Source organism: Wyeomyia smithii, chromosome 3 (genome assembly GCF_029784165.1).
Source record: "Wyeomyia smithii strain HCP4-BCI-WySm-NY-G18 chromosome 3, ASM2978416v1, whole genome shotgun sequence".
In the NCBI taxonomy this organism is placed as follows: domain Eukaryota; kingdom Metazoa; phylum Arthropoda; class Insecta; order Diptera; family Culicidae; genus Wyeomyia; species Wyeomyia smithii.
The window spans coordinates 16797176-16822842 of NC_073696.1; the positions used below are offsets into that span (position 1 = coordinate 16797176).

At 42.3% G+C, this 25667-nt stretch overlaps 1 protein-coding gene across 1 annotated transcript in view; it reads right to left on the minus strand.

Annotated features, from left to right (window-relative positions):
* Positions 1–4291: 4291 nt before the first annotated feature.
* Positions 4292–25667, minus strand: part of LOC129731484 (ATP-binding cassette sub-family G member 4-like) — a 32420-nt gene continuing 11044 nt past the window's right edge. The window contains exons 2-6 of the mRNA XM_055691538.1: positions 6247–6637; positions 5202–6187; positions 5041–5141; positions 4828–4983; positions 4292–4768 (exon numbers count right to left, since the gene is read on the minus strand). Coding sequence (XP_055547513.1) covers positions 4427–4768; positions 4828–4983; positions 5041–5141; positions 5202–6187; positions 6247–6473 — 1812 coding nt within the window. The 5' untranslated portion in view covers positions 6474–6637 and the 3' untranslated portion in view covers positions 4292–4426. The remainder of the gene's footprint in view (positions 4769–4827; positions 4984–5040; positions 5142–5201; positions 6188–6246; positions 6638–25667) is intronic.

Genomic DNA, 25667 nt, shown 5'->3' on the forward strand with positions numbered 1-25667 from the left:
TCACCGAAGGGAAAGGATGTCCCTGAGCCAGTGAAAGCCATTAACACCGAAAAATTCGGCAAGAAGGTAATGGTTTGGCAGGCCATTTGTGAATGTGGGAAAATATCTCGTCCATTCATTACGAATGACACAATGAATGGTAAAATTTACGTGAAAGAGTGTCTGCAGAAAAGGTTGTTACCCATGGTTATGCAGAATAACAATCCTCCAATCTTTTGGTCCGATTTTGCTTCCTGCCATTACTCTAAGGATGCACTAGGGCGGTATAAAACAAATAATGTCACATGTGTGCCAAGGGAGATGGATCCTCCAAACTGCCCTGAAATTCGCCCTATTGAAACTTTTTGGGCTTTGACCAAGGCAAAGCTGAGGAAATATGTCAAACCAGCGGACAATGTTGAAAAATTTAAAAAAGATTGGCTTAAAGTGGTAAAAATGGTCAGAAAACACACTGTGCAAAAGCTTATAAGTAGTGTTAAAAGAAAAGTTAGAGAACTCGCGTATCCAACGAAAAATAATCCCAACTTGAATTGAAATTGGAAAGAAAACACTTATTATCTACATTTCAGAGTAAAATGACCCGAAAAATCCTGTATTTTTCGTTTTATTCAAGAAAGAAGATGTATTTATAATTTTCGGAACAGTCTATACAACCCAAAAAAATTTGGTCTTTGAATTCTGGGAAGGTGGTTGGCTTCATAAACCATATTTTGCCTGACTGAGAGCGTGTCGGTGCATGTACCTGATCACTCAACAATAGTGGTCATTGTAATTCTCATTTTCTAACAAAAAAAAATTGTCATATGTTTGTAATCTTCCTGTTATCAAGATGCTGGGATTTTATGCCGCTTTGAAAACCGCAACATACTTTTCAAGGCGACTTTTCCCAGCCACCAATTCATTAAGACCCTGTGTTGGATGAATTTTATAAAAATAAATACCTCGGGTAGGTGAGCCAGTTATGGAAAGTGTACCAGTTATGGCAATATCGCATAAGCTCCATGGTACCAGTTCTAGATAAACATTGCAAAAGGTCCTATCTGATTTCCTCGTTTTTTTCCGGAGCGTCTTTTCATTTTGGTAATGGTTCAGCTTTAGTAACTCTCCCAAGCGTGGTTTACGTTCAAAAGGCTAGAGTGATCCCCCCGCTATCAACCTGTGCAAAGAACGTGTCATAAAAGGTTCTAAATAAGTTGTGGTGATTGCATGAAAGTGATGGGTTAAAAAATTTATCAAAGCAGATAGGACCTTTTAAAATGTCTTTTAAAATGACGATGTACACATGAGAGCTAGAAGGCCATGTTACCGTCAGCGCCCGAAGTAATTTTCAATCGATAATCGTCAGGCGATAGTGACGCTGTTGACCTTCGCTGTTAAAAAGCATTTCCTTTTCGAACACTTTGGCTCAAAATCAACGGTCAGTAAAACAAACTAGACTTAGAACCAGATGTTTTTGTTTTGATAATTTAGCTGTTTTTTTTTCTATGTAGCACTTTTATTGCCGAACCCTGTGCTTTCAATGTATGGAACAATTGTTTTCGAATTAATTCAAATTTTATTTTAAAGTTTTACTATTTTTACACTGCCAAATACTAGCAGTTTTATTGTTTTGTATATAATATTTTTTGGTAAACAAAATATTTTTGGTAATAACATTTATTTTAGTTATTGGTTGAATAATTACTACCCTGCATTACCCTTCTCTGTCCTCTCACTGGTTAAAAATTTCTCTGGTTACATACTGTCGCAGGCATTCAACCCTGGAAAATGCATTACTCAAAGTCGGTTCGCAAACTATCAAAACATGTTTTGGTTGATATCAGAATAAACTTCACGATGTTGGGTACAATTCCGGGCAGATGTTTTCAAATTAGATCTTACAGAAACCTGACGATGGATTTCACTAGTTAGCAATACAGTGCTATCAGACATTACGGGTCTTTGAAATCGCAAGCTATCTTGAAGATGAATCTTAATTGTTTGTTAGCTTTAGAAATCATCGGAGAGTAGTGAAGATTGAAGTCTAGCTCCGAGTCTAGTAGAACACCAAATCTGTCACACGTTCTATTTCACGAAGCTTAACATTGTCAACAGAATATTCACACCCAAAATAAACGGTGATTTGTTACTTTTGAGCAAAATTTTATTGCTTTTTGTTTCTTATGACCACACAGTAGGCAGAAAAAGTAACAAAATAACTGACAGCCACGTGCTTGTGTCTGTTTTTGCAGGAATATATACAACCAAGAGCTGCAATGTGTGTGTTATTAAGACTTCACATGCTGCATTTGAGTTGAGGAAACACGTTCGGGTTCATTTCAGTCCCCTTACCTCACACATATGCAGAATCTCTTGTAGTGCTCAAGGTTTAAATGTCTAGTTCGGAACACTACTTTTTATTCACCAGCTGATCAAACTAATACATGTACATTAGATGAATTGAAGATGGAAGAAACTAGTAGCATGTGTAATATACACATACCGGTAAGATTCAAGGTTAACACCATTGCTGTGGGATTGTTGTCCGGCATTCCCACGAAATGTACCGCTCATTGTACCCTTCCAGCTTCAGCGACTTTCTGGATACTGGGCTCACCATAGTACTTCACGTACTCCGCCGAAGATGATCCTAGACATAAGTCGTTCAAAATCGGTCAGTGTTTGCGAGTCCCACTAGACCATTGTCCATGTTGCATGCCCGTAGAAGATTACTGGTCTAACAAGTATCTTGCGCATGATGCACTTGGGACGGGAGCGAAGTTTACCAGACCTCAAGGTCTTGTGGAGTCTGTAGAAGGCACGATTTCTAGCTGCGAAACGTCTGCGGATTTCTTTGCTGCAGTCGATTACTATGCTACTGGCTATGCGAGCCCTATCGCGCTCGGTACCCCCTACTAACAGATTCTAGCTCTTCAACGTATTCATCTTTAATCCCACCTTTTCTGAAAAGAAAAAGAATATCAAGTCCTTTTATAACACCTTTAAGGGCAACAGAAGCAACAGAAGAAAGTAAAGACCGTTGCCATGTTCAGGTTCCTTGCGTATTTCAATCGGATTTTATTAAGCACCTGAAATCTTCACAACATCCATCGTGCTCTCAATCAGTCTTGTTGGTTTCGCAGAGAAACCAATTTTGTGCATGATTGTCCATAGCTTTATACGGTCAAAAGTATCTTAAGCGGCCTTAAAATTGACGAAGAGGTGATACTTGGGAATTTAATGTTCGCGACACATCAAATACGACAGTTTGTGATATTACTTGAGTGGAGATGAATCTTATTCTTTTTCAGATAACAAATTTGTTACAAAAAGGAGAATTTTACGATGTTGTTTGTAAAGTGAAATTTGGAAATTACCCGCAGCATCCAGTTTAAGATCATCAGCACAAATGAGCTTGCATCCAATTCCTAACAGCGCTACCACATCGTTTAAGAATAACGTGAATAGAAGTGGGCCCATATTGCTTCTTTGTGGTATTCTGAAATGCCGAAGCGACTTACGAACTGAGTCGCTCCCGAAGGCTCTTTTTCACCCATGTCATTATGAGCTGATCTATCATGAAAGCTTGCATAGAAGAATTTTATGATCGATCTCATCGAATGCTGCCTTCAAATTCATATATATGATATCCACTTGTACTCTCTTCTCATGATCGTTGATGCAGCTGAAAGGTTAGTACAGACCCTATTCGATTTTGGTACAGTTCGATTTTGGCACTATTCGATTTTGGCACATGTGCCAGTTACGAACTTTTTTTTTAAACATAGCGCGAAGCTCTTGGTAAATTTGACGGGTAACCAAAATTTGTTTCCAGATATCTCTATAGAAGCAGATTTTTAACTCTTCTGCGTATTAGGACCAACACGTGGAACAAACTAGACTTGGAGAACGATATGAGACTGAAAAACGCAGCCTCGTATTGCTAAAGCTGTGTCCGAAATTCTTTTGGGGGGCCGCGAAGCTCTTTGTGTTTAGCAAAAGGGGCCGCGGAACCAAATAGTTTGGAAAGCACTGACTTAGTCAAAAAAAAAAAACCCTCCGCTCTCCGAAAGATCCGAAATCCCCGTCAAAAAGGACGATTTTGAATACAGGTCGTACAGCCTTTCTTGGTGGTTTACTTTACGCGGATTTTCGAATTACCGCGGTTTTTTTTTTGCGAGGTACGTATCCCCTGCGCACAAAAAAATCTGACCTCAAAGCTAGTATAAAATTGAGTTGGCAGCCTAGCGGTTATGAAAATTCATGAAAGGAAAGTTGATTTTCATGATTGTCATCAAATGCATCAACTAGGTTTGTAATTATCCAATAGAGTATATAAAAAATATCAAAACAATTTCTAAACTATAAAAGTACGTAAAATGACGTACTTCTTAAAATAAACTCTTATCACCTAATGAACCAGAATCCGGAATCCCTCCAGCACCGCTCACTGATTCCGTCTCAGTCTTAGCACTAAACTGCCGTACAGAGCCACATGTAGAACAAAGATCCACACCAGCAGACCGGTTACATCCATAGTAAAATTGTTCTCCTCCATGTCAAAGCTCTCCATAAACTTGGAAACTTTTCCAAAGTAACAAAATTTCTCGCAGGGAATGTTAGCCCGATCGAACCCGTAGATGGCTTGCATGGCACCCTCGAAACTGTACCGGAAGTAGCCGACGTAAGTGAACGGAATCAAGAAATCGAACATCTCCCGGAAGCGTACGAAAAATCCGCAGAAAATCAGCATTGGAATGACAGAACAAGGCACACAGAACACACTTAGCTGAAAGTAGTTCGGAGCAAAAGTTATTGGAGATTTGTCATAGTGGTGTGGTTAAGTACCTCTAGTGGCAGTGAGCTTCCCGCTAGCAGGCCTGAAAGTTGAGCGATCCAAGCTGTTAGAACGCAAATTCCCCACAACATAACCATCCGTTCCAGTTCCATTGGTTGGGCTGTCATGTAATATGAGCTGGCCAAAAACAGTGTTGGTCCCAATATCTGAAAAAGGTTTCGATTTATAATCAACTGAAAATTATTTGACTTTAATTAACTTACTAAAAACGGAAAATCGGCGACTAGTTTGGAGAAAAAGTATGCGCTCAACGAATACCAATTGTTCATTCTTTCTCTTATGAAAACAGCTGTCTCTAGTGGAACTAGAAATAAAATGAGGAAATTATCATTCGTCATCACTGTTAATAAAAGATTCCACTCACATGTCATAACCAGTGGCATAGAGTTGGCGAAGAATACGAAGATCAGAAAAAAGAACAAACAGGACGCATTGCTCAGCACTTTGGCACCATCGTTTCCGACGTCCCAGAAGACGACGCCGATTAGCAGCCCTACGAAAAGGTGAGCCATAATACGCATCTTCATCAGCTGCAGATCCCTTAAGGTGCACAGCGTGGTCCGCTTTGTTAGTGTTATAAACTGACTCCACTGAGAAACCGGATACTGCCGATCGGTTGCATCGGATTCGTCCCCATCCGTCGGCAACATTGCATCAGTTTCGTTGGAATGTACCAATTCGTTAGAATCCTTTTCAACTGCTTTGGGATCCTCTTTCGCTTTTTCTATCAGATTCAGCAAGTTTCCTTCGTGCTTCAAGCTGGCCACTTCTAAGGCGAAATCTGCTCTGTTATAATAGTTGGGGCACTCAAAGCCACTGGCTTTAAAAGTGGAAACCAGTTCATCCAAAGGACCCCTATAAATGCACTGTCCCTCGGACAGTATCATCAGATCGTCAAACATCTGAAGGATACTAGAGCTCGGTTGATGGATCACACAAACCACACAACGTCCGCTCAAAGCCAATTCCTTCAGATGGGCAATAACCTGCATGGCAGCTATAATGTCCAGCCCACTTGTTGGTTCGTCAAAAAGCAGTATCTTCGGGTTAGAAATCAACTCCAACCCGATAGAGAGCCGCTTCTTCTCCCCGCCGGAAATGGTTTCCACGTGATTGTTGGCGCACTTCTGCAACCCCAGCAGCTTCACGATGTCGTTGACGATCTTCGATTTTACCATCGCTGAAACGGAGTTTGGCAGTTTCAGCTCGGCGGCAAAATCGAGAGTTTCCACCACCGTGATGTTACCCAGCATGCTGACATCCTGCGAGGTGTAGGTCACCTCCCGGCGGTACTTTTGACGCTTGATCAACTTTCCGTTGACCAACACTTCTCCGCTGACTTTTTTGGTTCTAAAAATGTGCAGAAACAATCAAAATCAGTTGAGATTTTGGTTAAAATTCATACTCACTTGAAGGCACTGAGAATGTTTAGCAACGATGACTTTCCCGCACCGGAAGGACCAAGAATACCCGCAAGCCGACCCGATCGAAAGCTGCCCGAGATATCCTGCAGCAGTTTTTTCTGCTTACCATCGCTTCCCTTCACCTGGTATGTAATTCCGCGGAAGCTCAAACAAGTACTCGGCCGGTTGTCTTCATTCTGCACCTCGATGGCGATTGCCGTATCAGTTCCCATCGCTATCCCGTGACTTCCACTCGTGTTTACTAAACTATAAAGCTAAGTTCGATTGCTGTGAGATTTCACTGAACGCTGCCCATAGCTCGTGGCGGGTGTTTGTTTTTTGTTGTAGATCTCGTAACAGCCTTCGTTACGTGTAGGAGCAAGAATTGTTACAACGACTGGAAAATAGAAACGAGCAAAAACAGACAAACTGTAATAACTCTGACTGGCTCCGAGTTGATGAGATTCAACGTGTAGAAGCTACGCGGCGGTGCCGTTACAGAGATGAGTGGTGTGAAAGTTCAAGGCAATCAAGGTCTAGTACCTGAGCGTGTAACATGTAATAATATGCGGGTTTTGTAACTGGGGAATACACTTGATTTGATTGGAAGCCTCTATAGTTGGATCAGTTGAACCGAGAGCGATAATAATGTAAGAGAGTGTGATGTTTTTAAAACACAAAAAAAAAAATGTTATCAGTTTGAATTGCACGTGAATTGTGGCTGCAGTGCATAAATTTGTTTTCTTATCGGTTCTGTGCAATAAATGTAGCATATTGAGTTCACAGGAACGATTTTTTTTGCAAAAAATCAACCTCTCTTTTTTGCAAAAACAAATCCTTCCAACTCTTCAAGCAATTTTTTTCTATGAAGGAAAAGATTTTTTATCATCATTAGATAAGGTTCAACTTTTGATGGATTTAATCATCACATAGCACGAGCACCAATTATCTTGAGATAAGATTTGTTAGTCATTATGCCATAATATACGATTTACGGTAATATCGGAGAGGAAAAAATGACATAAAAATCACAAGAAGGTTGTATGCAAAGCCACGACCGCAAGGTTGAAGTAGAATACTTTTACAAGAAAGATAACCCGGTTGCTTGCGTGTCAGTTGGCAGTATTGTAATTTCTTTTTGTCTGATATTTTGAATGAAGTTCATTGAATATTTTTGAATTTTGTGCAAATGAGACGTTGAAGTGCTGCCGAATTGTAATATGCACATTTAATACGACATCATTAAACGGGAACGGAACAAAGGCTACGGTTATGCAGAACGCGAATGCCGGCGCGATGCGATTCGCCTTACCGTGGTGAAATGTACAGCTCTTTTTAAGGCGAAGTAGAGCTATACATTTCAACAGATTTCGTCTTGCCGAATCGCATCGCGCCGTTATTTGCGTTCTGCATGACCGTAGCCAAACACTAAGCGACGCAAACATGCAATAATAATCAGAGTATGCATGTAGATGAAGATAATTAACTTTGGATTATAGCGCAAAACGAGAAAATATTAACTCTTCAAATAATCATTTGTGTTCTTCAAATTTCAGTTGCTCAATTTGATATCCGATAAAATGTTTGTTTATTATCTGATGAAGCTCTTATATAGGCCAAATGATGCATTCCCAATTTACTAGGTCCATAACTCTGCCGACCGTGCTTGGGAAAGCGCGGTATAACGACCAATCAGAGGTCGAATTTTGTGTTTTGACAAGGCTCAAGAGTTTTCAATAGTACAATAGTTCGAATGATAAAATTGCAATTTCATGCATTTGGTAGGAATCTTAGAAGATTTTCTAATCGATTGCTGCAAAAACGAAGGAAATCCATCGGAAACTAACCGATTTATTAGCATTTGAAATTTTTCTCACTTTTTTCAGTTTTACATTTTCATTTCACATCCCTATGTAGCCGAACTTCCTGAGAGAAGTATTCTAATTCAAAATTAAATCTTCATTAATTCATTTGTTGTCCTTATAAGGACAATTGTTCAATTTATCATTGATAGTGAGGACTAAGGCGCACGGTCAACACAATGAGAAAGGTGTTTTCACATTGAAAACTAGACACGGCTTTACTGGAGGAAGTGTTGGCAAATGCATCTACCGCTAATACCACCGCTATCATACGACAGCGCGTCGTTCCATGTGGGGAATATCAACAACGAAAAATGACGCGCGTCTAAGCATAACCCGAACTGTTTCGCCGTGCTGCTCCCATTTACCTTTACATCGGCCTCAGGGAAGTACCGGCTGCATCTGCATCTACCGCTGAGGCTGTCACTATACTGCTATTGGTACCAAAAGCTATTAACTCTTCAAATAAGTGTTTTATTTGTTCTCAGAAGAACAATTGTTCAATTCAAAATCGGATTTACGCAATCGCATCTCTGTAATATTACCGACAATTATATTCTTCTGAACAAAATGATACAACTTTCCCATTAGGCCTCTGCCATAATAGACGCGAAAAGCGACGCGAATCGATTCGCTCGGCTGTAGGTTAATGTTCAGCCATCAGTAGAGCTGTACATTAACCTACGGCCGAGCGTATCGGTTCGCGCCGCTTTTCGCGTCTACTATGGCAGAGGCCTTAGAGAAAGTTGCTGGCTGATGTATTCACTTCATGCAAGCCTGCTGCTGATGCTTCCCGCTACCACGCTGAAACAGCATTTTAGTGAAGGGAGTGTCGTTGCATCAGCTGACCCTGCTACTATCGATGCTGATATACCCGCTGCAACAGCTACGCTATGCATAGCCATGCCACAGTTGTGGCCGCTATACGCTGGCCCAACTGCTGAGCAGCTGCAACGCTATCCGCAGCCATGCCACAGTTGTGGCCGCTATCCGCTATCGATGGTACCCACTGCTCGCTTCCGCTGCTGCTAAGGGAGGACTGCTGTCGTCGCTGTTCAGAACTAATTTGAGCGGCTTCGACTAAAACAGGCTCTTATATAGGGATGAAAATAGGAATGAATTATTTTACGTACGTGGTGGAATGATATAACTTGAAAAATATGTGTGACTTCATGCCGGCTCAGAGCGATCATTTGATAAGCTCCACCTCTTTTTTCAGTTTCTAAAGATTTTCCTCAGTTTCGTAGCACGGATGCACAAAAATGATTTCTTGTCGAGCCGGACCGATAGCACTCTCATTGAAGCAACAAAATAACATGTTTTGTGTCGTGTTGTGCAGCTTGGTTGAAGAAAATGTTCCCGTCCCCGTGTCGCATGTAAGCAGATTATTGCGTTCAGTAGACAGTAGATAGTGTATCCAGCGAATAAACACCGATGGTGCTCTCACACACGCAACGGTTTTAACCCGTATCTTATTGCGGTTTGTAACATCAAGCGATTTCGTTTGCTCGCTGTTGCGTGTTGCATCATGTTGCAACTTGGCAGCTGGGAGACGAGGAAATTCTGTTTATGCTGATTGATTGAATCGACTACATATTAGCTCTGCATAGTCGAACTAACTGCTTTTGTGAATGCGTACTAACAGGGCAGTTAATTATTCTATGTCGGTTATGCTGATCGCAGCCTTTGCGCTGCCCCTACAGTGGGGGGTTTACTAAATAAAGTGAAAGTAAAAATTAGACAACTACAACAGAATTTGATTGCATCCCGCACAGAATGTCTGCTTGTGTTGATGCCAGAAAATTATTAACCTTCAATTATTTTTTTATTTGCCTTGAAAAAAGCATGTTGCGGTTCAAAATCGGTTGCTAATTACAACCTTTGAGCTGCCCTAACATTGGGGGAATTAAGATACACGGACAACATGCACTGTGGAAGCTATTTCACATTCAGTAAATTAGACGGGTGCGACAAATTTGAATTGCTAGGATGCAACACAGAATGCTTGCTTTCGTTGACAAAAATTATTAACTTTCAATGACTTGTTTATTTGCCTTAAAAAAGGCATTTTGATTTCCGAAATTGGATTTCCTGATGGCAGTCATCATGCTGCCCCAACACGGGGGGAATAATGGCTGTCTGGCGACACACGCTGAGAAAAACCGCGCTGCTCCTGAGACGTGGTGACCAACCACAGAGCTAGTGCTGCTGCTAAGGAAGGACGACTGCTGTTGTCGCTGTCTAGAACTATTATTAGCGGCTCCGGCTGAAACAGGCTCTTATATAGGCCAAATAGCATGTTTTCAATTGCAAGGTATATGATACTGTCGACCGTACTTGGGAAGCAAGCATATAACGACCAATCAGAGGTCAAATTTTTCGTTTTGATAAGGCTTGACTATTTTCAATAGTACAATAGTTTGAATAATAAAATTACAATTATCTTATTTTGGGAAGAATCTTAGAAGATTTTCCAATCTATTGCTGCAAGAACGAAGGAAATCCATCGAATACTAACCGATTTATTAGCATTTGAAATTGGACATATTTTTCACTTTTTTCGGTTTTAGATTTTCATTTCACACCCCTATGTAGCCGAACTTCCTGAGAGAAGTATTCTACTTCAAAACGTTAAAAGTTGCTGTGATTGTTCATAGTTTTACCATTATTTAACTATGTTTTTTATTGTAAATATATTATTTTTACATAAAATCTCCGTCCAGAACAATAAAAAATACTGTTTTTGCCATTTTTACCATGAAAAAGGGGGGTTGTTATGTATCTCAACAGCATTTTTCCAGGCACTTTTCCCTTACATTCAGAAGTCATTGACAATGTTTTTCATGGTAAAATATTGTCGGTGGTAGATTCAACAACAAGAACGTTAAAATATGGTAATAACAAAAAACGTCGAGAAGTACTGTTATGTCCTTTCAAGCTCGCGAAAGTGTTTTGAAGTAGAATACTTCTCTCTTGTCAGTTTGCTGGATCTCACACGAGTAATGGGAAAAGCTCGCCCTGGACCACCCGATGACTCGAACGGGGGGAAAAGACGCCGTCAGCAATCCGCTGAAAACTCCGAGGGGGACGAAGATACGCTGCTTAATCAAAACCCGTTCGCTTCACTGGTAACAAACCCACAGGATCAATCGAATGGTTCAACAGTCAACCTATCGGATGGTTCCAGTAGGAAAAAACAGCCGCCACTAGTAGTGAAAAATGTGAATTTCTCAACTCTATCTACTGAAATCGCCGAGTGTGGAGTAAATCCAGTGTACAAACTCACGCGGTTTGGAATAAAAGTGCTTTGTAATTCATCGGAAGAATTCAACTAGGTGCAAGATCACCTAAAAATGTGCAGTTACGAGTATTATACACATGACAAACCAGGAGAAAGACCCTACCGGGTCATCATTCGCGGTCTACCATTAGCAGAACCAGGAATTTTGCAGTCACAGCTTGAAAGTGAATATGGGCTCGAGGCTCAAGCTGTCCATGTTATTAGGAGAAAAGAGGAATCCGAACCCTTTTACCTAGTGCACTTTCTGAAGGAGTCTACCACATTGAAGAAATTGCGTGAAATAAAACACATTGGAAGCATAATTGTTCAATGGCAAGCTTATCGCAACAATCGTGCAGACGTAACCCAATGCTTGAACTGCTTGCATCACGACCACGGCACACGGAACTGCCATTTGAAAAGCAGATGTAATCACTGCGGCGACGCACACACTTCAGATCAGTGTCCGAAGAAATCAGAGTCAACCAAACACTGTGCCAACTGTGACGGTGCCCAAGCAGTGCAAAACACGTGCGGACCAAATCCAGGTCCTAGGCTACATAGTTTGTTATTATGGGGTCAACTGAGCTCCGCAGTATCAGATTTGCCAATTGCCAATTGCTCGCTCAAGCCGAGCGAAAAAGATCGAGTTGTGTAATTTCTTGGCTCAAACCAACATCGACGTGGGAGTGATTACGGAAACCCGGCTCAATCCATCCATTAACCTCTCACTTCCCTCTCATTCTGTGATTAGACTAGACTGTCCCAACTCAAGCGGAGGCGGTATAGCTATCATCATCCGTAGAAATATAAGATTCGACGTTATACCGCATCCGAAGACTAACATAATCGAGGCGATCGGTGTGAAAATTCATACCCACCAAGGAGGCATAACAGTTTTTTCAGTCTACGTTCCGCAGCAGTGTGTAGACAGCAACGGCACATCCGACTTATTTGTTAAAGATCTGCAAAAACTCACAGACAACAGAACTCGCTTCGTAGTAGCTGGTGATCTCAACGCACGGCATACTATTTGGAGAAACGAGAGGTGCAACAAGAATGGCAACCTCCTTGCTGACCACTTGTATTCGGAAACGTGCACCATCCACTTTCCTGATAACCCAACGTTTCTGTCACCCTCAAGAGTTACATCTACTCTGGACATCTTCCTGTCGGATTTACCGTTATCGAAACCAGTTACTCATCGCGAACTAAGTTCAGACCACTATCCTGTTGTATGTGAATTAGACTGCATTCCTTCACTAGCACTCAAAATACAAAGGCGTGATTACCATCGAGTTGATTGGAATGCTTTCAACAGACTGGTGGACTCCCAGCTGCTCGAAAATCTAGAACTACCGTCCGAACAAGCGATCAACAACCAACTAGCTATGTTTGAAAATGCCGTGCATGCCGCAGAAGATCGCTGCATCCGATGGGTACCAGTGAGACAAAATTTTACCAAGATCGACTCACACACACAACGAATTATTCGACTACGCAACGCTGTCAGAAGGCAGTTCCAGCGAACAGGATGTCTTCGAAAGAAACAACAAATGACACAATTAAATTCGCTTATAAACGACCGGATGAGTATTATAAGAAACCAGAAATTCACTGACGAAATTAAGCAAATGGGAGACTTCACAAAGCCGTTCTGGAAAGTGGCCAAAATAATGAAACAGAAGCCGAAAGCAGTTCCCCCTCTGAGAGACAACGTTGGTGGTATTCTGGTATCGCGATTAGAGAAGACCAACGCTATCGCTTGTAAGCTTTTGGAAGCGCACAACTTGGGAACCGATATGCCGAGTCCATACGAACCAGTTGTTCATCAATCAATCGTCGAGTTAAATGTGTTGAGTGTAGAGGAGCAACGCATCGATCAAGTGTCTGAGGACGATGTGTGCAAGGCGATGAAATGTGGAAAAAATATGAAGGCTCCAGGAAGCGATGCTATTTTCAACCTAGTCCTCAAAAAATTGTCAAGCAAGGCCTACCGCTTCTTAGCCACGATTTTCACAAGATGCTTTCAACTTTGTCACTTCCCGACTCGTTGGAAAACAGGAAAAGTAATCTCCATTCCGAAACCTGGCAAGGACCTACACTACCGGTAAGCTACAGACCGATCACGCTACTATCGGCGGTAAGCAAGGTATTCGAGAGAATTCCTTAATCGACTGATGGTGACCATTTTCAATAATATAGTAAGTTGCTTGTCATGATTGGGGCTTGTTTTCAAATTTTGAGACACGGAGATAAAGTAAAATTTATAACATTTACAAATTTGAAAATGTGAATTTACTCATTAGAAAATATTAACTCTTCAATCAAGTTTTTATTTCATCCGGAAAGGGCAATTTGTTTTTCATTTTAGTATCGGAATCGGATAAGATGCCGATCACACCTTTGCGTTATCACTGACAGTGCGAATAAAGTATTCCTTATGATAAAATAAACAGTGAAAAGCTGATTTGACACTCAAAACTAGACGGCTCACGTGTTGTCAAAATGAGTCAACTTTTTATTGAATGCATTTACTAGTGCCCATTATCGCATAGAGACTGCATTTCACTAAAGTGCCTCACTGCATCAGCCGCTATCGATGCTGAGATCCGCTGCAACTAGTGTGCTATCCATTGCTACGTCACAGCTGTGGCCGCTTTCCGCCATCGCTGGTATCCACTGCACTGCTGGTGCTGCTGCTAGGGAGGACGACTGCTGTTGTCGCTGTCTAGAACTATTATGAGCGGCTTCGACTTTTTTTGACGTAGGACTACGTCTAACCGCACTATATCGAGATACATTCCGCGAAAACTAAAACCATGATGTAACGTCGGAATGAAAGATTTTGAACGGTTATACTGAAGTAACCACATGATGGATCACAATAGTCAATATGTCGTTGGATTGATAAAATGATGGACAATTTTGTGATTCTTCAATTTTCATTATCACTTCATTGTTAAACAGTGAAAATTGAATAAAAGTTTCAAGGTCGAACTTTCACCAACAATGTACCAATCATATGCGAGCACGCCTGGCACAGACTTCATGAATAGACACCAACTGCCTGCTGAGATATCCTGTATAGCAGTGGCAAAAAAAATTTTGACAGAATCTTCCCGTCCCAATAGGTCAACTAATGTTAGCTTCCATGAGCCTAGACTATTTTGATGTCTTGAAGGTGAAGCTTTTTCGGAAAGTTCGTAACCACCTCCACTGTCAGACAGTATTACGTTCTGCTGTAAATATATATGTTAATGTTAATAAAACTGATGTCTTGAAGGAGAATATGATGGCACAAGCAACAGTACCTACTACACCGAGCAATGTATGAACAGAGTGCTGGTTACTCGTCGTCTATCAGTGCAGAAAAACTCGATATTCATTTTTGTGCAGTCAAGCCAAGTGAAAACTACATTGCCGCTGTTGACGCACAGTGGGGCGTGGAACACAATCGAATTGCCGTTTGAATTGTCTTCTTCTTCTTGTTTCGTATAGCAGCAAATATCAGAATTCAATATGATTTTTCGGGTGCCGTAAAATAGGCTGCGCCGCCGGAGACAACACAATGCGTTGTTTATTTTTGAACTCTACACTCTGTTTTTTTCAGATTTATTTAAACAACGGAATATAGAGTATTAAAAAGACCAAAATGCTCCGTACAGATCTTTGAATATGTAGTTAAACGAGCTGTACTGATGATTATATTTTACTAGCTAAATGAATTTAGTCCAATATGACAATACTAGTTGCATCACGCGGTGGCGGTTTAGAGAAAAACCAAATTCTTTATATTAGAGCTCCGACGTTAGTGTTTGTATTTTTCAATTGAAATTTTTTTGAATTAGCATTTGCAAGAAAATATTACTTTCCATAACCTTACTTGTAATTGAACAACGCTATGCAAACATTAATTGCTGAGGCTAATGTTGTGCATCACTCTAGCCCAGTTTATTTTCGAAGATAACGGACATATAACTTTCAAATATGGTATCTTCGTTGTTCTTTGGTATCTTGAAACTGATCAAATTTTTTTCTGGTTGATTCTGTATACTGATAAAATGTTTAAATTGACCTGAATTGAATGTGAACATGTTAATAGAATTCTATGTCAATTTCAAATTTTCTACAGAATATTCATTTTCAACTAAAACTGTACTTCGTTATCGATATTTTTTCCACGAGCTTGTAACTGCAGGAAAAAAAATTATGTGACATTTTTGCCGCTTTGTGATCGGTGAGTGAGCCAACTTCAACAAGACAAATAGATATAGAAGAAAGTTTAATTTCTACTAAATCTTACTCAATTAAATATTTTATAGAAGGTTGCCTTCTCGAGTAATGAAGAAAATTCGCTGCATTAGAATGAAAGGTATTCATCAACGGTCCAGAAACCAAATTCAGGGAGAAATTTGGGTCTAGAGCTCTATAGGAATATTTTAGGATGACCAAAATTTTCGATACTATCAAGTATCTAACTTTTTTATTTTTGTAGATAGAAAACCTTGTTCTACAAATTATAGCTCCAAAAATTTTAAGTAACTTTGTAAAAAAAGTTTTTTCCCTAAAACATTGCTATAGAGCTCTAGACCCAAATCTCCCCCTAAATTTGGTTTCTGGACCATTGTGAATGTCAAAGAGAATATTTCTTCTTTTAAGATAGAGTGCTGCAAAGAAATAATCAAAATACAGACCCCGTTCGATTTTGGCAACACGCCAGAATTTTTTCTTTTGCCAAAATCGAACCATGCCAAAAATGAACGGTTCTTTTTTCATGATTTTTTTGACTTTTTAATTGGTCAAAGACGACCTTAACAGTAGAAATGGCCACCAATGAACTAGTTTTAGTTCAAAGTGGTTTGGAGTGTCGCTTGATGAATTTGGGCTGACGACCTAGTTACTTGATATTACCATCCGAACCAAAATACACTAATGTCGCTTTTTACGCGGGGGATACGTGCCGCGTAAATTCCGGAATCCGCGTAAAAAAACCGCGTAAATTCCGGAATCTGCGTAAAAAAACCCGCGTAAAAAGCGACCTTAGTGTACTTTTCTTTTGGAAGATGTTGAGCTTAAATTGGTTAAAATAAATCAAGCAAACTACAAAAGTAAAACGAGCTCAAATCAAACATAGCTTCAAAATAAAAATATAACATTATTGTAGTCCTACGTCAACTATGCGGTCGTGTCTTGGATACCACCCTCCTACTATTTTTTTTTTTTTTGACTAAATGTTCAATGTATTTCTGATTTGTTAATTGGTAATTTACAATAATTTTACAATGCAAGTGTTTTGCTTCAATGCATTTCAACTTTGATTTTTCTTAATTTTTGTTTTTGTTGCTCATTTTACATATTTTAAATATAGTATTAATTGTTTTTGATGTTTGAACATCAGGATTTAATTATTTAAAAATATTCTACCTACTTAACCTACTTATTCTACTATTTACAATCTTAACCTAAAGTTCGCGGATAATGGCGTGTTCGGAGATGGAGCACCTCCCTCCATATTTCGTGCAGTACCGGTCGAATTGCACTGCCAAGGTTTCCAGGTTCGCGAGCTCGTGTACCTCGCTTGTTCTTGTCCAGGGGGGAAGGTTTAAGATCATTTTTAAGATTTTGTTTTGGACGCGCTGGAGCCTCAGCCTGTGTGTCCGGGCACAGTCCTTCCAAACTGGTATGGCGTATTCCAACGTGGGGTAAATGATCTGTCTGTAGACAGCCATCTTATTCTTCAGACACAATTTCGAATTCCTGCAAATCAGGGGGTACAATGCCCTGATGAGGATGCAGCATTTGGTCACTGTCTTATCGACATGAGCCCGAAAAACTAGATGACTGTCCAGAGACAGACCAAGATAGACCACCACGTTGGACCACTCTATAAGGGAGCCACCGAACCGTATCCTGCGATCGTCAGCAGGAACAAGCCTGGACGATCTCGAATGTGGGAAAAAAATGACCTGGGTCTTGGCCACATTGATCACAATTTTCCAGCTGGTATAGTACTCATTCAGAGCATTCAGGCCTCCTTGCAGTTTGCGTGTCAAAGCGCGGATGATGCGACCTTTGTACATGATCGCGGTATCATACGCAAATTGTGACAACACTCCACCTCCCGGGAGAGGTGGGATGTCCGAGGTGTAAATGTTATACAGGAGTGGTCCCAAGATACTACCTTGGGGCACTCCTGCATCGATGTTTAGTTGCTCTGAGCACACATTGTGCAAGGAAACCCGAAAGGCTCTGTCCGAGAGATAGCTTTTGATAATTTTGATCAAGTATAACGGAAAATTGTGTCGATGCAGCTTGTACACCAGGCCATCATGCCACACATTGTCAAAAGCCTTTTCAATGTCCAAGAGCGCCATTGCTGTCGTCTTGGACACCGACTTGTTCCGCTGAATGATGTTCGTAACTCGATTGAGCTGATGGATGGTGGACCTGCCCTTGCGGAAACCAAACTGTTCCTCAGGGAGGACACCATTCTCATCGGTGAATGAAAGCAGGCGGCTCTGGATCGACTTTTCAAACAGCTTGGAGAGGGCAGAGAGTAGGCTGATTGGACGATAGCTCTTAGGAATAGAAGGATCTTTCCCCGGCTTCAGTACTGGGATGACTTTAGCTAACTTCCACATTGAAGGGAAGTAGCCAAGCTCCCAGCACCGGTTGAAAACACGTGCTACAAAAGCAAATGAGCCGTGACTCAGGTGCTTGAGCTCGATGTTAAATGTATTATCAAAGCCGGGGGCCTTCATATTCCTAGATCTCCTCGCTAGACCGATGAGCTATTCCGCCGTCACTCGTACTTCCTCTGGGACCAAACTGCTCGAATTGTCGACCATAGTAACTCCCTCAGAAACAGCCAGCTCGAAAGGGCTGACGATGTTTCGCCCCAAATTGTGTGACGACACGAACTGCTGCCCCAGCGCGTTCGCCTTTTCAACAGGTGTTATGAGTAGTTCACCTTCCCCGGACGGAACAAGCGGAGGAATGGGTTTTGGTCTCTTTTTCAAAATTTTGGTTAAGGACCAAAAAGGTTTTGAGTTTGGTGGAATCTGGCGGAGCTTTTGGCCAAACTCGTGGTTCCGCAGATCTTGAATGCGTTCCTGGATAACCTTGGTCAGTCGGTTGCTCATGGTCTTCTTGGATCGGTCACCAGTTCGTTGGTACTGGCGCCGATAGATGTTGCGCAACCTTATGATGTGTTTAGTGGTGCTGTCAATATGGAGGGCGGTACTCACCTGAGTTTGCTGTACTGGGACCGCCGAGTCACGTGCGACGACAATCGCACGCTGGAGTGTGTCCAACGCCTGGTCGATCTCCGCTGGAGTGTTCAACGGGTGGTCGGTGTTGGTGTTCTCGTCGACGATACGCTGAAACCGGACCCAGTCGGCGCGATGGTAATCTCGCCTGGGTTGATTGGCCACCGTCTCAGTAGTGGCACCTAAGGTCAGCACCACCGGATAGTGATCCGACGAAAGCTCCTCGAACACCACTGGAACCTCGAAGATTGCCACGTTGGACAGGAATATGTCCAGGACAGAGTGAACCCCGGACCGGGAGATTCTGGAAGGGCACTCCGGTGCCAAGATGTTGTAGTGCCCGGTCTCAAGGTCTTCCGCCAGGATGATGCCATTCCTGTTTTGTCTTCGGTTGCCCCACACCTCGTGCCGAGCGTTCAGGTCTCCAGCAATGATGTACTTCGCCCGCCGCCGAGTCAGCTTGGCCAGATCGTTTCGTAATTTCGCAGCGGTACCGTCTCGGGTGGTGGTTTGCTTGGGACAGTACGCTGCGATGATGATGATTGGGCCGAGCGAGGTTTCGACTTCAACCCCGATGGCTTCGATAGTCTTAAGCTGGAAACTCGGCAGCAGGCGACGCTTGATGTTGTTCCTCACAGCGATGGCAACTCCTCCGCCCCCGGCATTGATCCTGTCTAGTCGTACCAGCTGGAAGCCCGGAAGGAAGATGTTAACTTCCGGCTTCAGATGAGTCTCCGTAATGACGGCAATATCGACCTCCTTCTCGCCAAGGAAATCAAGAAGCTCAACGTGTTTGTTCCTTAGAGAACAAGCATTCCAATTCGCAATAACGAAGGGCTTATGGTCCATTGTTGGAGATTAGGGCGACGATTGCAGCAAGCTGCTGGCTGCGGGTTTTATATTTACGCTGGATTTAGAATGCAGCGGAGATGATTTTGACTAGTTCCTCTGTTGATAGTGGAGGGTCGTCTTCAGTAGAACCAGCAAACGTCCCAGAAGTAGCGCCAGCGTATGACAATCCGGGAGTCGGGGTGGGTCCTTGGTTTGAGAGAGCAGCAGCGGCGGCGAGACGGGGCTGCGCAGAAAATTTCGCAGCAGGCGTGCTACGATTCGGTTGACTGCTATTCGGGAGCGGAAGCGGCTCCAACACGGGACCACATGTCTGGTCCGGATCGGTGGAAACTGATCTGGTGTATGAGCCGGGGGAGGCTTTCGATGACGTCCGTTCTGATTGGCTGTTGACGCTGCCTTACGAATGCGAATAAATTCCGCACGCTTCGGGCAGCTCCGGCTGGTGGCACGATGGTTTTGGTCACAGTTCGCGCATTTCGGCTCGGAGTCATCAGGTTGAAGGCAGGTCGAAGAGCGATGCGCCCCAGCGCACTTGTCACAGGGCGGAATCATTTTGCAGTTTCGTGTACCATGGCCGAACCACAAACAGATGGTACACTGGGTTACGTCACGGTGTTGAGGACGATACGGTTCCCACTGGATGATGGTGTGGAACAGATGTTTGGTGTTACGCAGTGCACCAAGAGTCGTGCTTCTCTTAGTGAAGTGTACTAAGAACAGCTCGTCTCGGTAGGGGTCGTCCTTGACGGTTTGGGATCGACGATTCATCAGGAAAACCGCTTCCACTTTAAAGCCAACCTGCTCAAGCTCGGCTTTCACTGTCGATGCAGCCAAAGCTGGCAAACCTCGTAGTACCACTTTCAGTGGCTTCGTTGCTGGGTTGTCGTGCGTGTAGTAGGGCACCTGGTGCGTGGCTAGTAGATCGCTCACTTTGTTGTACTCCTCCATGTTGGAGCACAGGATTTTGGTGCCTTTGCTACATTTTTTGTAGAGAGGCTCCAACGATAAGTTGGCAAGCTCCGCTTGTAGCTTTAGCATGTCCCGGAGGGGGGTAAATAGCGGGGGGACTCGCTCTTTTTTAGCGATGGGCTCGTTGTTACCATTTTCTACCGGCAGCAGTGCAAACTTGTTATTTTGCAGCAGCCGATTCGATTCTGGGTCCGCCGAACCGGGGGCACGGCCTGCTTGCGTTTGTGTTTCGAACCGGTGGATGTTGTTGCAGCAGATGAATTTTGGCTGTCCATTGTCTTCTTTTTCTTCACTTGGTGAAAACCATCGGTCGACTGCTCCGCGCAGTCACTGTCGGCTATATCGTCTAATGTAACAGGAAAGAGCGGCTTGTTGCCAGCCATGGAAGTACCCTTGGCGAGATACAGAAGATACTCCAAGGTACTCGACGGGAAATCCAACGCGAAAAGAAACTTGTTATATAGAACGTACAAAGCAGCGCAAAAAATATAACGACTATACTGCTCAACACGCTAGCAGAGAATGATGAGCGGCTTCGGCTGAAACAGGCTCTTTTATAGGCCAAATAGCATGTTTAAAACTGCACGGTATATGATTCTGTCGACCGTGCTTGGGAAGCAATCATATAACGACCAATCAGAGGTCGAATTTTTCGTTTTAACAAGGCTTGACTGTTTTCAATAGTACAATGGTGTGAATAATAAAATTACAATTATCTTCTTTTGGGAAGAATCTTAGAAGATTTTCCAATCTATTGCTGCAAGAACGAAGGTAATCCATCGAATACTAACCGATTTATTAGCATTTAAAATTGGACATATTTTTCACTTTTTTCGGTTTTAGATTTTCATTTCACATCCCTATGTAGCCGAAATTCCTGAGAGAAGTATTCTACTTCAAAAATAATTAAACGAAACAAAACGCTATCAAACAACACGGCAATGATGCTACTAGACGTAGAGAAAGCCTTCGATAACGTGTGGCACGACGGCCTAGTTCACAAGCTGATGAAGAAGAATTTCCCGATTTATCTAGTAAATATGGTAAGAAACTACGTCAACAACAGAAAGTTTCGAGTTCATCTCGCAGGCGCCACCTCGGATATCAACAGTGTTCCAGCAGGAGTTCCTCAGGGCAGTTTGCTGAGTCCAATCTTATACAGTGTTTACACTTCTGATATACCGCAACTTCCATCCGGCTGCAGTTTGGCGTTATATGCAGACGACAGTGCGATCATGGCCAATGGTCGAACTCCTAATAATTACAGATATCGGCTGCAGAAAGGAGTTACTGCATACGTTGATTATCTCAAAAGCTGAAAAATTAAGGTAAATGAAGGAAAAAGTAAAGCCATTGTCTTCAGACACCGACCTTCTCCTAAGCTGTCGCCACCACCTGGCTGCTGCATCTACATAATCGGATGCCCCATTGAGTGGTCTAAAGTTGTTGGATACCTTGGAGTCACCATTGATGAAAAACTACTCTACAACATACACACAGAAAAAGTAAAGCAAAGGTGCCTTGGACTCCTAATCGCTGTATCCATTGATCAACCGACGATCAAAGTTGTCAAGGAAAAACAAGTTGGCGGTCTTCAAAACAATCATCGCACCTGTAGTGAATTATGCCATGCCGATGTGGGGTTCATGTGCAGAGACACACAAGAAGAAGCTGCAAGTGGTTCAAAATCGCTTCCTACGGATGATTCTAGATGCACCATGGGACACTAAAATAACGGAGCTACACCGACTCGCAGGTTGCAAGACCATCCAGGAGCGCATCGATGATGCCTACGTATGGCTGATCACTAGTGCCAACTCATCAGAATACCAGCTCATACGAGCTCTGATTAATTAGGTTTTATTTAATTTTTAATTTAGTTTAAGTAGTCTCTTTTACAATTTGACCCAACCCGATAGAATCGGTAAATTAATACAATTTGCAATACAGCAAAAACAGCAACGAATACTACAAAATTAAACCTTAAAGAACAAAGCCTGAAAAACTAGAGTTAAATCACTTAAAATTTTGAAAAATGTAAGAAAACGCAAATCAATTGAATAAAGATATTGTTTAACTTAAAAAAAAAAAAAAAAAAAAAACGGAGCCGCTCATAATAGTTCTAGACAGCGTCAACAGCAGTCGTCCTTCCTTAGCAGCAGCACTAGCCCTGTGGTTGGTCATCACGTCTCAGGAGCAGCGCGGTTCTTCTCAGCGTGTGTCGCCAGACTGCCATTTTTCCCCCGTGTTGGGGCAGCATGAAGATTGCCATCAGGAAATCCAATTTTGAACATCAAAATGCCTTTTTGAAGGCAAATAAACAAGTCATTGAAAGTTAATAATTTTTGTCAATGAAAGCAAGCATTCTGTGTTGCATCCTAGCAATTTAAATTTGTCGCACCCGTCTAATTTACTGAATGTTAAATAGCTTCCACAGTGCATGTTGTCCGTGTATCTTAATTCCCCCAATGTTAGGGCAGCTCAAAGGTTGTAATTAGCAACCGATTTTGAACCGCAAAATGTTTTTTTATAAGGCAAATAAAAAAATAATTGAAGGTTAATAATTTTCTGGAATCAACACAAGCAGACATTCTGTGCGGGATGCAATCAAATTCTGTTGTAGTTGTCTAATTTTACTTTCACTTTATTTAGTAAACCCCCCACTGTAGGGGCAGCGTAAAGGCTGCGATCAGCTTAACCGACATTGAATAATAAACTGCCCTGTTAGTTCGACTATGCAGAGCTAATATGTAGTCGATTCAATCAATCAGCATAAACAGAATTTCGTCGTCTCCCAGCTGCCAAGTTGCAACATGATGCAACACGCAACAGCGAGCAAACGAAATCGCTTGATGTTACAAACCCCAATAAGATACGGGTTAAAACCGTTGCGTGTGTGAGAGCACCATCGGTGTTTATTCGCTGGATACAAAAATCAAATGCAAATTGTGGAATAATTTGTCTGAAGAACATTAGGGAATGGAACAACTGAACTGATAGGGCGTGGCCTATTACGTAGTACCCTTCGGCTATAAAAGAGTGTTTCTGGGAAAACTAGCTACATTCATTAGTCGGAAGGTGAGCTGGATGGACCGTACACAACGTTGACAGCAGCAGCAGCAGATATCAGCACTCAGCGGTAACAGAACATATCAGCGGGTTGCGCCTATGGCTGCCTTCAAATTGAACAAATCACTTGCCCTGTGGTTTGTCATCACGACTCAGGCCTCTGCCTGAGAACGAACGCCAACGCGAGCGATCGGGCGAGTACGCGAGTAGGTAGTAACGCGAAAAGCGGCGTGAACCGTTTCGCCCGGCCGTAGGTTAATGTGCAGCCGTAAGTAGAGCTGTGTAAAAGTATTCTACTTCAACCTCGCGGTCGTGGCTTTTCACACAACCCTCCTGTGATTTTTTGAAGTAGAATACTTCTCTCAGGAAGTTCGGCTACATAGGGATGTGAAATGAAAATCTAAAACCGAAAAAAGTGAAAAATATGTCCAATTTCAAATGCTAATAAATCGGTTAGTATTCGATGGATTTCTTTCGTTCTTGCAGCAATAGATTGGAAAATCTTCTAAGATTCTTTCCAAAATAAGATAATTGTAATTTTATTATTCAAACTATTGTACTATTGAAAATAGTCAAGCCTTGTCAAAACGAAAAATTCGACCTCTGATTGGTCGTTATATGCTTGCTTCCCAAGTACGGTCGACAGTATCATATACCTTGCAATTGAAAACATGCTATTTGGCCTATATAAGAGCCTGTTTCCGCCGGAGCCGCTCATAATAGTTCTAGACAGCGACAACAGCAGTCGTCCTTCCTTAGCAGCAGCACTAGCCCTGTGGTTGGTCACCACGTCTCAGGAGCAGCGCGGTTTTTCTCAGCGTGTGTCGCCAGACAGCCATTATTCCCCCCGTGTTGGGGCAGCATGATGATTGCCATCAGGAAATCCAATTTCGGAAATCAAATGCCTTTTTTAAGGCAAATAAACAAGTCATTGAAAGTTAATAATTTTTGTCAACGAAAGCAAGCATTCTGTGTTGCATCCTAGCAATTCAAATTTGTCGCACCCGTCTAATTTACTGAATGTGAAATAGCTTCCACAGTGCATGTTGTCCGTGTATCTTAATTCCCCCAATGTTAGGGCAGCTCAAAGGTTGTAATTAGCAACCGATTTTGAACCGCAACATGCTTTTTTCAAGGCAAATAAAAAAATAATTGAAGGTTAATATTTTTCTGGCATCAACTCAAGCAGACATTCTGTGCGGGATGCAATCAAATTCTGTTGTAGTTGTCTAATTTTTACTTTCACTTTATTTAGTAAACCCCCCACTGTAGGGGCAGCGCAAAGGCTGCGATCAGCATAACCGACATAGAATAATTAACTGCCCTGTTAGTACGCATTCACAAAAGCAGTTAGTTCGACTATGCAGAGCTAATATGTAGTCGATTCAATCAATCAGCATAAACAGAATTTCGTCGTCTCCCAGCTGCCAAGTTGCAACATGATGCAACACGCAATAGCGAGCAAACGAAATCGCTTGATGTTACAAACCGCAATAAGATACGGGTTAAAACCGTTGCGTGTGTGAGAGCACCATCGGTGTTTATTCGCTGGATACACTATCTACTGTCTACTGAACGCAATAATCTACTTACATGCGACACGGGGACGGGAACATTTTCTTCAACCAAGCTGCACAACACGACACAAAACATGTTATTTTGTTGCTTCAATGAGAGTGCTATCGGTCCGGCTCGACAAGAAATCATTTTTGTGCATCCGTACTACGAAACTGAGGAAAAACTTTAGAAACTGAAAAAAGAGGTGGAGCTTATCAAATGATCGCTCTGAGCCGGCATGAAGTCACACATATTTTTCAAGTTATATCATTCCACCACGTACGTAAAATAATTCATTCCTATTTTCATCCCTATATAAGAGCCTGTTTTAGTCGAAGCCGCTCAAATTAGTTCTGAACAGCGACGACAGCAGTCCTCCCTTAGCAGCAGCGGAAGCGAGCAGTGGGTACCATCGATAGCGGATAGCGGCCACAACTGTGGCATGGCTGCGGATAGCGTTGCAGCTGCTCAGCAGTTGGGCCAGCGTATAGCGGCCACAACTGTGGCATGGCTATGCATAGCGTAGCTGTTGCAGCGGGTATATCAGCATCGATAGTAGCAGGGTCA